Source organism: Gambusia affinis, linkage group LG02 (genome assembly GCF_019740435.1).
Source record: "Gambusia affinis linkage group LG02, SWU_Gaff_1.0, whole genome shotgun sequence".
Classification (NCBI taxonomy): domain Eukaryota; kingdom Metazoa; phylum Chordata; class Actinopteri; order Cyprinodontiformes; family Poeciliidae; genus Gambusia; species Gambusia affinis.
In genome coordinates, this window is record NC_057869.1 from 30,346,830 (window position 1) to 30,360,240 (window position 13,411).

General features: G+C 38.4%; 1 protein-coding gene across 1 annotated transcript in view; it reads left to right on the forward strand.

Moving 5' to 3' along the window:
- si:ch211-186j3.6 (neural-cadherin) overlaps positions 1 to 13,411 on the forward strand; it is a 300,924-nt gene that overhangs the window by 176,852 nt on the left and 110,661 nt on the right. The window contains 4 exon segments of the mRNA XM_044098247.1: positions 1,169 to 1,612; positions 1,988 to 2,318; positions 3,246 to 3,339; positions 7,451 to 7,635. Of these exon segments, the coding sequence (XP_043954182.1) occupies positions 1,169 to 1,612; positions 1,988 to 2,318; positions 3,246 to 3,339; positions 7,451 to 7,635 (1,054 nt within the window).

Here is a 13,411-nt window from a genome sequence, read left to right on the forward strand (position 1 = left end):
TGCTGCTGAATGTTAGATCATACAAACAGTTTCTGACGGTTTACTTTGACTAGTTTTGATAAATAGCCTTTTATTTGTTTACATCCTGTCCCATCTGCTCTGTGCATTTGACCCATCACTTTTCTGCATTCAGGTTTATACAGAGGAGAGAATCCATAGTTGATGATACAGTACGGGTGATTAGAATAAAATTTCAACTGGAGCCTACTTGGTGTCTGAAGGTCATAAGATTCCCAGCGGCACAATGTGAAGATTTAAAGTTTCTCAATGATTCTTGAAGTACATTAATAAAAATTTCTTTGGTATATTTTTCCAACTCTTAGTAATTATAACAAAAATATTAGGAGTATATAAAAGCAACAAATTGCTAATGCTAGCAGTTTTTTAAGTCTTTGAGCTTAAACTGCAGCTGAAAGATAGCCTCCAAGACTTGGTCCTAAGATTCCCTTTTTATGACCAATATTTTTAGGGCTGAGACTTTTGCACATTAATTTTGATTCATTATTTACATAGGTGTCTTGTCTTTTCTTTCTTTTTGTTTCACCCACTAATGTGTGGCTGAATCTTTGTATTTGTATTTACTCGTGACGTTATGTCCGTAAAACTGACACTGAAGTTATTTCCACAAACATCAATAAACATATAAAGCAGCTTCTGTTGGCCCACTGGGAGTCCATTTTTGTTTCAAAACAATCTTATAGAAAATATTATTGTTGTGCTAAAAAGAGTTAGCCTGTTAGTGAAGCTATTGAAGTCTAAAATGGCATCTCAATGCTAACATCAGCGTCCACACTCCACATTTCTAAAGAAGTTCCACGAATGATCAGGAGTTCCTGAAACACCGGAAAGCTGAATGGCCAGAATAACACTTTACTCTAATCTGATGTTAGAACAACCTGAATAATAGATTAAAAACAATAATGTTTTGAGCTCATATGTTTATTTATTCAATAATTTAGCAGGTAAAAGGGTTTTTGAATAGAAAAGGTTGCTTTTTTAAAAACAATTTAATCAAGTCCCACCACTAATATCTTTTACTTATTCATACTGAATGGCAAATTAGTATATACAAGTGAAAAGGAAAACTTGAAAAACTGTTTGCAAGTCATAAAGTCAGTGTTTTTTTTTTGTCCTTATGAAATGTGACACTGTGCGTCTCGTCTTCCAGGTGGAGGATCTGGACTTCTCCAGCTTTCTGCACTGCGTGGTCGAGGTGGAGGACTATAATGATCACACGCCTGTCTTCATTCCACACTTCCTGTCCCTTGCGCCGCTACCAGAGGACGTCAGCGTGGGAACCAGCGTGGCCCGTCTGGTGGCCAGTGACTCGGACTCGGGCCAAAACCGCGAAATCACCTACAGCCTGTCGGAAGACTCAGACCCTGAGGGCCTGTTCACCATCGACCAGTCCGGCCTACTCTCGGTGGCCCGGCCGCTGGACCGAGAGAAAACAGCTCAGCATCACTTGGTTGTCATAGCAACAGATCACGGGATGCCTGCTTTGACAGGCAGCGCCACAGTTCAGCTGCCCCTGTTGGATGTTAACGATAACGGACCAGAGTTTGAGGCTGCCTACTCTCCTGTCGTCTTTGAGAATGTGGCTGGTCCACAGGTAAGCTGGACTCTAAGCATTATTAGACGCAATGGTTTAATTTAGTTAATTTAGTTTAGTTTAGTTACAATCCACATTTAGCTGCATCAGTGTTTCCACTATCCTTACAGCGATCCACATGTCACTTTGTTATGCCACTAAACCAATTGTTTTAGAAATGAAATAAAAATCAAACAACAAAAACAAGCAAACATGTAATTTTGGTATAAACACATAATTAACTGAAGAGGAATATGTTCAATTCGCAACCAGAAACTTAAATTGTTTGCAGTTTACTAAAATGTTGTTTTATCTTTTCTTTTCATTAAATATAGCACCAAGTGTTGGTGGTTTTAAAAAAGCAACAAACTCCTCAGACTCTTCTTCCTCGTTCAGGTAGTGAGGTTGAACCAAACCTCGGTCCTCCTCCGAGCCGTGGACCGGGACTCTCCCGAGAACGGGCCGCCCTTTCACTTCACCGTCCCACCGGAGTATCGCTACGGCAACGACTTCTACCTCCAGGATAACCTGAACGGCACGTCCACTCTGACGGCCCTCAGGACGTTCGACCGCGAGCGCCAGAAGGAGTTTCTCCTGCCCATTGTCATGAGCGACAGTGGCCGCCCGGCCAAAACGGTGACCAGCACCCTGACTGTGACCATTGGTGACCAGAATGATCACGCTCACGTAGCGGGAGAGAAACAGATATCCATCAACAGCCACAGAGGTGAGGAGATGAAGGATGATACGGGCCTCAGCCTGGCGGGCTTTTAACACAAGCTGCCTTGGAAAACTGCACACCTCAAGAGTTTTCACAGCTTCTCACCCTACATCACAAACTTTGGTGTATTTACTACTAGAATTTAAAGTAGTGCAAAAACCGAAGAAAAAACCACACCAGCTTTTAGACTGTCTGGTTTTAGAAGAATAGTTTTGCACGTCTTACAGCAGAGAGAACCTTAATTTAGTTTTGTTTGAAATACCTGCTGTCAGTGACCAAGAATGACAACAACTTTATTCAGTCGTACATAACTTTCACATTCACAACTCCTGGCAAAGACAAACTGCAACCTTAAAATGTCATCGTTTTAAGGTCTGCCTTTTACATTTAAAGGACTTTCACAACCTTTAGTTCTTTCTTCTTGATTATGATTATTGTACATTCTGACCGGACTTTTATATCTGTATTATCATTTTTCTGGGCAAATCAATTCCAATCATGCATGCTGGGAAAAAAATTGTGAATGAAACTTGAAGCATTTGCATCCACTCCTCTTTTTTTTTTTTTTTAGGGGGGCTGGGGGGGTACAATAAATACAATAAATACAAATACAGGTACAATAAATATCCAATTTTGCACAGATGCACCATAAATCAAATACATTTTTATATCACTCAAGCCGTTCTGATTATAAACGGAATATTAGAATATTAAAATCCACAGTGAGTGAAAAGTTATGAATGAAACAAAGTCCAGCCAGATTCAGTTGAAGTCTTATTGAGTAAGGAAGTGCCGACCTTAGACAGAATTTGGAGGTCCACGTTCAAAGAAGCATAAAACTTGCATCTGACATTTAAATTATGGGCAAACAGCAATAATACGTTGTTTTATCGGCACAGGTACAGAGCAGCTAATTCATGCCTCTCTTTTCAGGCCGCATGCCAACTACAGTCCTTGGAAAGGTCTATGCTCCTGACCCTGATGACTGGGATAATAAGACCTACGTCTTTGAGGGACACATGCCAAGGTAAAACAGAATGAGCAGATCAGTGCTTCCTGTTTTATGTGTTTATTTTGTACTGTTTTCTTTTATAACAGTATATAAAATGAAAGGGCTTCATAATACGAACGTAGAAAGATCTGCGTTTGCTGAACATAAAGTTGTCCTTTTCTTGAACTTAAATATCATTAGTATTTGTTGCTAGTTCTTTGTCAGTCATCTTATAAGAACCCAAAACATATCTGCCTTTCATTTGAATGTAAAATTAATATGACTAAATTGCTGTCTATGATCACCTTAATGCAGAAAATGTAGTGGTATAACCATCTAATCCAAGTAGGCTCAGATGTTAGATACATTTTAATAACTGTGTGTCTTAAGTGCCACACATACTGTTAATCCTATGCAATGTGCAGAAGCGCTTTTCAAATGTTGCAGAAACAACTCGATGATAAGCTCATCCAGTTTCATGGTACGGTGTGCAAACACTCTGTCTGCGCTGATGAAGAGTACTTTAACAGTGGAGACATTAGAGCTAATTATAATAATATAAAAATGTAACGATTATCTGAGCTCTTGGGGGCACCAGTGGACAGTGAATAGACCTCTGGACTTTCCTCCCCAGACTGCCAGTTGATCACAGATTATGGAAGAAAAAAAAAAACGAGTTGTTGACATCTCAGTGCATCATACTCTTACCTGTTGCAACAGAAGACAGAAAAATCAAATGTAATGGACATGCTCTTCTTTTTACGTTTAGATTCATTAACAAATATATTTCTTTTACATACAGCAACAGAACAGAAGCAGCGTGGCTGCAGATTGTGATGGTGATTTCTCATTTTAATGTGTTTTGCACAAGATGCTGCTTCTGAATTTATTGACAAGCTCTGGCAGTTAAACACTTACCGGTACATTAAAATAAGACCTCAGTTTGAATTAACAGAGAGAAAAGTTCACCTAAAAGCTAGTTTACAGCCACATCCAAAGCTGACTTCTAAACTACAAAATACATCTATTTTTTTTTATTTTTTATATGTTTTCTTTTACGCAAACACTACTGCCACTACCTTTACATTTGCGGATTGTAAAGCCCGTGGTTGTCTATGCTAAAGATCAACCTGGCCTAGGGTCCACAACAAACACAAATTGCAAAGTGCAACAGTACGCAACATTTTCCCAGCCTGTGATGCTTGGGAGATAATTCCTGCTGCTGGTAAGATACTGACTGACTGTTCAGAACCGATCTGATCCGTTCCTTCAGACATCTCTGTTTACTTGCCAGTGTTGTGTGTTGTCACACAACCAGGAGGAAAACACAACACGAGCCATTGATTGTGTGTCACCTGATTCCCAGCAGGCTGCCAGTCCTGCTCACATCAGAGCACATGTGTGGCTCACTTGTCTAGCCAGATGGCAGAAGAGATGATGTTTACAAGCTCAAAGTTCCTGCATTATTCTGGAGCTGTGAACCAAAATAGTACAACAGCAATGCCTGGTTGATTCTAAAACAAAATAAATAAATGTTTGTGAGCTGCGAAGACGTTTATGGTTTTGGCACCACCAAACCCTACTACAGACATAAGAGTTGCCATATTTTATAGAGTATTTAATACAAATCCACCTAACCACTGAGGATTTTTTTCATTGTGATATTCAAACACATTTCACCAGGCTCTGATCTGTTCTGTTTGCTCAAATAAAGAGCTGGCACAGACCTAATATCCAAGCATGAACAGATTTATTTATTGTTTTAACTTACTGTCTTATTATAAATGATATTCAACCTTTATTTAACAAAAGATTGATCCTTCCACAAACATATCTAACGGATATGCCAAAGAGGCATAACATTATGACCACTTACAAGTGAAACCCTTACTTGCTATTATGGATTACACTGGTCAACAGCCAAGAAATTGTCTGTGTTTTTTCAACTGTTTTAGGGTAATTCTGATGGGCTAAATCCAAAAATCATATTAGTTTTGCTCAATCAGGTTACGTTTTTGAACTATTGATGCAATATGAGCATCAAAATGCATGACTTGTTCTCACATCTGGATAAATTTCCTGAGAATCTGATCAATGAGTGACGAGCAGGAGGAGAGATTCCATCAGGACGGAAAAGAGATGGAGGATGTTCAATTTACATGTACTTACCATTATCAGGGTTTATTATTCAGTTTACAGAAATCCATGTTTGTAGCATTTAATTAATACACTCTGTTAGAAAACTTTTTTTTTTTTCCCTAAAACCTTTTGTGGATGAGAAATATTAATGGAAATGTCACAAAAATGTCGTCAATTTAGTCAGAGGATGGAATTTCTCTAAATCAAATTAGAATAAAAACCTGACCTGGTTGAGAAAAATGGATGTCATTTTGACAACAGATTCAACAAAGTCTATTAAGCAATTAGTGTTTCATCTCTATATATGCTTTTTGTGGAACAAAGCTGAACTGGTACCAACTTCTTCACCTGGTAGGCCTAAAGTATCAGAACAGATCATGTGGTTAAAAAAAAGTAGGTGATAAATGTGACAGAGCAAAACTTTTTAAAGTTTAATGTGTTTGCTTGGGGCGTTTTTTTGCTGTGTTATCACTCAACATCTGTTCAGATTCTTGCAAACAGAATACCTTCACCTAAAGGAGAAACGACTAACTTTATAATGAGGAATCAAATCTGACATTCAGAACCCTGAGAAGCTCATTTTTAAGAATCAAATAAAGTAATCCTGCAGTAATACGTTTGGTACTAATTACTGAACCTAGGGCTCGAAGCACACTTTATTCAATGTTCTCTAAATGAATTAAATGCAGCTCTTGACACTGCAAGTAGTATATTATTTGATTTTCCAAGGCTCTGCCTCAGGTTTCCTCTGTAATTAAAGTGAATGAGTTAATTTACTGTACAAGGGCAGCATTGATTGAAAGAATCAAGTAAAATTGCCTCCTCACACGTCTAAGTGTTGAAGTTTTTTTCCCCTTTTTAAAGTCGCTCTCCCTAATTCATCACTTCTTCCTCTTTTTCTTAACCTCAAGAGCAGACTGACAGCGGAGTCCAAGTTTGTTTCTGTCTTGATCAAATGCTGAATGCAGATTTATATGAAAACATGACAGTGTTGCTCCGAGGCTCTACTGTGGTCCAGTGGACCCCTTTGAGGTCGGACTAACCCCACGTACGCTCCACCCCACAATATCATTTTATAAGTCACTATAGAAAAAAATTTGACTCACTTTTCTTTTATATTGATTATTATATTTAGAGCTTCTTTACAGTCCAGTAAGAGAATCTACGTCGGTTTTCAATCATTGTACAAGGCTGTTTTTCAGCCTTTCAGAGGTAAAAATCTTCATCTAGAAGCAGCAAATCGAGCCCACACCACCACACTACCACCGCCATGTTTACTTCTTTCTCAGTAGGTACATCTCTTTTTTTTCTCGGAATTCTGTTTTAATTTAAGCTTACGTGGTCAGAAAAACACCTTACAATAATAGATTAGTAATTCTACATGTATGTCGTCAAGATGTCTTTTTTCTAGAGCTAGAACTTTAACACATTAATTATGAGTAAAAATGTTAACTTAATTGAATAGCATTTTACTTTCAAAGGTTCCGGTCAGAACCTTGGTAATCGGATGTTTCTGGTTCACTAGTAGCTCTAGCACACAAGCGTCATCCACAAACAACAACAAGAGACAACAAAGCTGCTTCTCTTGTTCCATTGGGGGATATTCACTACTGTTCCATATAAGTGGATAATGAATTTCACTATCATATCACACTGTTTACTCCTCCTTTCTTAATTTTGTTTTATTTGGAAAATTATCAGTTTTTTTCTTTGTTTTTTTTTTCAGATCTTTTAGCCTACTTCATGTTGTCAAACAGGTTCTTTTATGTGATTACAGGATTTGAATTCTACAGGCTAGACATTTGGCAGGCCAAAGTGTGACTTGTAAAACTTGACCAAGTTAATACCATTGTTAATAGTTTTAATAAGGGGGCTATTACTTGTTCCACTAAAAGCCAGGTTGAGATGGAAAACTTTTTACAATTGTACTTGATGCACCAAACAGCATGTGCTCTCTTCTTACCCTTACAGTGTATTCAATAAATTTCGTATTTGTGTTTTCCCCTAGTTACTTCATCCTGAACAAGCGTACCGGGTTCCTTATCATCAAGGAGAACACCCTACCCGGCACCTACCAGTTCCAGGTCCGTGTGTCTGATGGAGTTTGGCCCGACGCCGTCTCCACAGTAACCGTATACGTGAGGGAGCTGCGAGACGAAGCCATCTACAACTCTGCGTCCCTTCGCCTCGCAGGTGAGAGGGGAGGGACTCCTTTTGCTGAAAATGCCACAGCAAGTTTTTGATTTTCTACTAGATTTACACAGCAAGAGAGACGCAGTTGGTTTTTATCTCATGAATGTGCTTTGATATAAACCAGTGGTCCCCAAAGTTGGGCTTTGAGACCCACTTGCCATCCTGAACATGGAAATTTGGGGGTCTTTACATCCCCATCAGAAATGAATGAAAAAAGATGTCAGGAAATGATTAGCATTTTAACAATATAAAAGGTGACAGGACTTGAAAATAAATGAAAGCAATAAATGAATTGAAAGCAACATTTAATAGTGAATAAACTGGCTGTGGATGCAGATTGTGTTGTCTCTGTTTGGATTATATCCCTCTTACATTTCCATTGTTTGGGTCTGAAGCTGGAACATTTAGGAAGCACTGATCCAAATCTTGAGATTTGTTTCAGGGTCGTCCTGAACCTCTGCTCCAATTTCACATTTCTTTTTCTGTCTTAAACAGATTTTCTTCCAGGCTAATGTTAGCTCCATCCTTCTTCTAATTAAGTCTGACAAACCTCTCTTTTCCTAAGTAAAACCATTCCCACAACATTTCACCAATGGGATGGTGTGGTTAGAGTAATGTGTAATATGAGTTCCATACAGGTTTGTTTGGCATTAACAATCCATGTAAAAAATATTACTTTTAATCTCATCTGACTTAAGAGCTTACCGAATGTTTACTGTGTGCCTTACACACTTGTGTCAGACAGCAAACTGGAGGTTTTTCTCTTCTTTTTTTTTTTTTTTTTTCTCACTTTTGGAATATTTTTGAAGACCACAGTCAGTATTTGTACTGTTAACAGATTGTTTTGTTGAAGCCGGAGTGGGAGGTCGGGTTTATGTTCTGAGCTGTTTCTCTGATCGAGACTCTGATGGGCCGACCTTTCAGCCAACCTGCCATGTCTTGGTAGGTTTACAACGATGCCGTATTCTCCTGTATTTTCAGGTGGAGGACTGAACACTGCTACATGAGATGGTCAGACCTTGGGGTGTGGTGTTATAGCCTGACTCTGCTTTAAACTATTGCCTGTCGGCCGTGTTATTTGGTTTTTATGATGCTCTTTGTTCGCTGATGTTCACCATTGGATTTACACCACAAAGGATCAAACTCTTGACAAAGCGGGTTACTTCTGAAGACACGTAACTGTGACGACTTCTATTTTGGGTTATCATTGTAAAGAGAACAGAATATGTAAAATGCTCCCTTAATGTTGAATTCTGAGGAAAGAGATTTATGTAACTCAATTTGGATTAAGGCTGCACCATAAGGAATACTGGGGAAATTGAAGCGACGTCGATACTTTCCAGACGCCCTGTTTGCTTTCTCACTTTTTGAAATCCACATATTTTTCACTGTTAAGCTCCACTCTAAACTCATTAGCATATCAGCAACAGGTACTACTGGACTTACTACACTACACATTTGGAAAAAAAAAGAAAGTGTTGAATTTTCTCATTATTTGCACACTCCTCAGGTTTCAGAACACTGCTAATTGTTGTTTACTTTTCTCGTTTGCAGTGTTTCAAAGTACATCTAAGGATTTCTTTTCCCCCTCTCCCATTATTAATTCCTCTCTCCTGACTCATGGGATCTCTGCTGCTGTCAGAAAAGCCTCTTTTCATTACTTATGCTTGCGAAATAATTAGTTGTGGATTTGCTCAGCTTGCACATTTCCTTCACATGACGAGCGGCATCCATCATTACCTGATGTACGGTGCGGCTCACTCTGCTCGGAATTAAATTTGCTTTAGAGGAATAGGACGTGGCTGAAGGATTTTTATGATTTCAGAGATAGCGTTATGGAGAAGGAGACGGTGAGGGGCGGATGATGCTCTGGGAAAACGAGAGCGGAGCAGAGGCCTCACAGTAGCAGATAAAAGGATTTCTTTGTGTTCTAAAAACAAGAGGAAGAGCTTAAATCATGCTCTCAAAAACCCGAGGCAGCAAGGGGAAAAGCAGGTTCACACATTTAGGACTCTTATGTACCCCAGTCTTTATAAAACTGAATATGTCTGCCATATCGTTGAAAATATTTTGTGCACACAGAATCTGTTTCAGAAAAGTTTTCATCCATATGAACCCGCAAAAATCCGTCCTCAAGCGTTGCTTTAAGCATGCCAGACCCACAGGGGGCAGTGTAGTGCAAAGCTAGAACATGTCAGCCAATCAGAATCATTCAGGGCAACCATCACTTCCTGTTATGAATTAAACATGGCTGCATGGAGGTTCATTTGTGTGGACACATATAGAAGTTGATCTACTTTTAAATAGCAAACTAGAACACAAAGTTAATAACATGTTAATCATGTCAAAGCAAATAAGTGAACAAATAGATTTTTTTCACAGATTATCCGTCTTGTGACTTTCACAGTTTGGTGACAGTTTTATAAAATATGTGAAAAAACGGGGTTTTTTGTAAACACTACATACTTAGGGTGACCAGACGTCCTCTTTTTCCCGGACATGTCCTACTTTTCAGACCTAAAAAAATGTCCGGGGGGAATCTAAAAATCGTCCGGGATTTTGGTCAACTGCCTCAAAACACATTACATAGCTTACAGTGCATTGTGATTACATTGCCACTCCGTTCCACTACTCCATTCCAGGTTTCTTTGTATGCAAAGAAATCGGTAGCACGTGTGTGTCCGCTGATTCTAAGCCCCCCCCCCCAACAAAAAAAGAAGTGTCCTCCTTTTCAGAAACCCAAATCTGGTCACCCTATACATACTGCCACTTTAAATGAAGGGGGGGGGAAATCCATGTGCAACAACATGCATCAGTAAATAAGTAAAAAGGGATTTTTTTTTTTATACAAAACAAAAAACCTTCAAACTGCACTTGATTTTCATGTGCAACTTTTCCCTGACTTCCTTAAGAAGTCAACTATTAATGTTCTTTGTTTAATAGGGCATCTGTTGTAAACAAACGGCATGGATTATATGAAAGAGAGCGCAGGTGTCAGACACCTGTGTGCTCACGCTGTGTAGAGTCGCTCAAACCCTGTTAACCTCCAGTTCAGTCTGCAATCATTTCAGGAAAATGGTAAACTTGCCCTTTGAATGCAGAATGTAGGTTTAATGACTCCTCAAGCATCCTGGGATACAGAAAGCTTCCGGAATTTATTATTTTTCCTGCGTTCGTGTGCATAGGGGTGTGTGTGTGTGTGTGTGTGCGTGCACGGATAATGTTTAACTGTAGCCATTTCCAGGATTTTATTTTTCCTTGTGGAGCTTTAGAGTAAACACTCATTGATTTTCAGTGCTGGGGATTATGGAAATATTCTACTTATAGCATTACTTACACCCTTCTTGACATTCTAAATCCCATTTCAAGAACAAATGTGGAATGCAATAAGGAAGCTCAAAGAAAGCACTAGTTAAATCTGCCTGACTGGGATTAAGCCTCTTGCTCTCTCTCTCTCTCTGTGTCTCTCTCATCCTCTTTTTCTCTCTCTCTGTCTCTATTTGCTTTTCCAATATTGATAGAAAGGTAAAAATAGAGTAAACTAAAAGTCCTTGAGATGCCCAGGCCCCACAAATCGAGCCCATATAAAATCACACGGTTCATTCAGTGCGTACAGCAGGCTGAGACAATAATATTACGCACTCTGCAGTTTGTGAAGTTGATTTCTGCTCAGTCTTATTCTGGGACAGAATAAGAGACGATCAAATTCTTCTTTTGCCTGTTTTCACATCTCTGCACCCTCCAGAGTAAATTCATTATTACTTCAACTAAAAGAAAGAAGGAAATCAATCTGTATTGGAATAATAAGTGAGATTCACTTTGCTTCAACATTATTAGACTACTTTTTAAACTCATGTCTTTCCAACCCAGAAATGGAATTAGAAGAGAGGAGACTTATCCAGCAACCCTGAACAGGAGCACCTGGCTTACATACTTTAGATCAACATTAGATTATGTTTCTTCTTTTGCTCTTTCCTTTGGTTTGTTATTTTGTTTGTATGTTCTTTTAATTCCTATAAAGCATTTTGTATTGCCTTGTTGCTTAAAATATGCTCTATAAATAAAATTAATCTTTACCTTATTGATAACTTTATCTGCCTGGTGTAAAAATAATTAGGTCTATTCTGTGTATGAGAGTTTATGTTTATGTTGGGTCTTAAAAATCTTGACCTCAGTCATCTGAAGTGATTAAAATATCTGGAATACCTTCCATAATACCTTCCATAATTATTTTTGTAAAGTTTTTCCATAAGTCACTTATAATTTAGAGAGCTATTAGGATATCTTATTAGTAGATTTTTCCATGTGTCATTAAGGTCTTAAGTTTACAAAGTGAAGCTTCAGAAAAATGTCTAAATTTGAACATCAGACTAAAGAGCATCAGAATGGCAGTTTGATTTCTATTGGCACAGATGCAGAGCTGAAGAAAACTAAATAAAAAACACTTTCCAGTCAGCATATGTGTAAATGTTTGTAAGAATCTCTGTCTTAAAGAAAATGGTTGTAAGTTGGATTTAAAAGCTGGTGTGGTGAAACATTTACTTAAATCCAGAAAACGTCCATATAAGGTGAGTATGTTTGATGTTTTCTGTGCAGTGAGAAGCAGATCACACGAGGAATAATCCTCTTTATGAAGTCACTTGTTTGTCAACAGATTGCACACTACTTTTTTTTTTTAAATGTACCTTTCTATAAACTTTAGATGTTCCATTGAAGAAAATGTATGAAACCTAAAACCAAAAATAAAGTTGTTCTTTTATTTGAAAATCTAAAATTTCTGTAAATCAAATTTGAAAAAGAAGCTATTTTGTGTCACGGTTTATCTTTGAGCATTGTGATTGGTGGAAGAGATTATTTGAGCATCCTCCTTCTCTCCCTGCTCAGCATCCATCTAGGGTCAAAGCAGCTGGTTGAGATGCTAACCAGCTGCTCTCAGTTGTTAAAACTGTTGCCACAGTTACAAATAATAACCGTCCAAACGTTAAAAAGTAAGAGCAAAAATCTGCTCAGCATCCAAAACCAGAAAAAAAAATAAAAAATCTATCCAAACATGCGACGCCTCAACCATAAAATGTGAACAAAAATCTTTAAAAAATAAGAACAAATCAGAACTAATGCTGCCATCATTCCAGGACAACATGAACTAAAAAAAACATAACTCCAGAGTAAATCTTGTGAAGGTCACACTGCTGCAGGTCTTCTTGTTTTACCCTGAACCAAACTGATACTAAAACCCAAAATGTGCATGGCTAGGTAAAACACCAGGTCTGCCATGAATCTGATTGTTCTAAAAACAGGCAGCTAGTCGTCATCATCACAGCAACATCAAACATTAACGTTGGAATTATCACGTTTTGTTTTGTGAAGCTCCTTTCCGTCGGTATCACTGGATTTGCAGTCGATCTCTTGATATTGACAACTGATGCTGTAGGTGAACATGCAAAACCAGCAGCTATTGGTGACAGTCTGTTTAGAATAAAGATGTGAGATTTTTCTTGCTTCTTTTCCTCCTCAGACGGTCAGGGAGGAAAAGCAGACACAATGAAGCTGTTGGGCTGGAAGTTTTATCTGAGCAAGCACATCTCTCATTGGGCAGGAATTCAGCTGTGGTGTCTGGAAATCATTTAAGTTCTATTTGGTGGTTAGTATGTTGATTAAGATGTAATCTATGTAGAATGAGCCCATATATTAGATGTTGCTTCACATCCTGTTTGAGTTGCATGTACAGATGCTGCAGACGTGACGCTGTGGCCGTCATCCCAGGCTTTAAACGCTT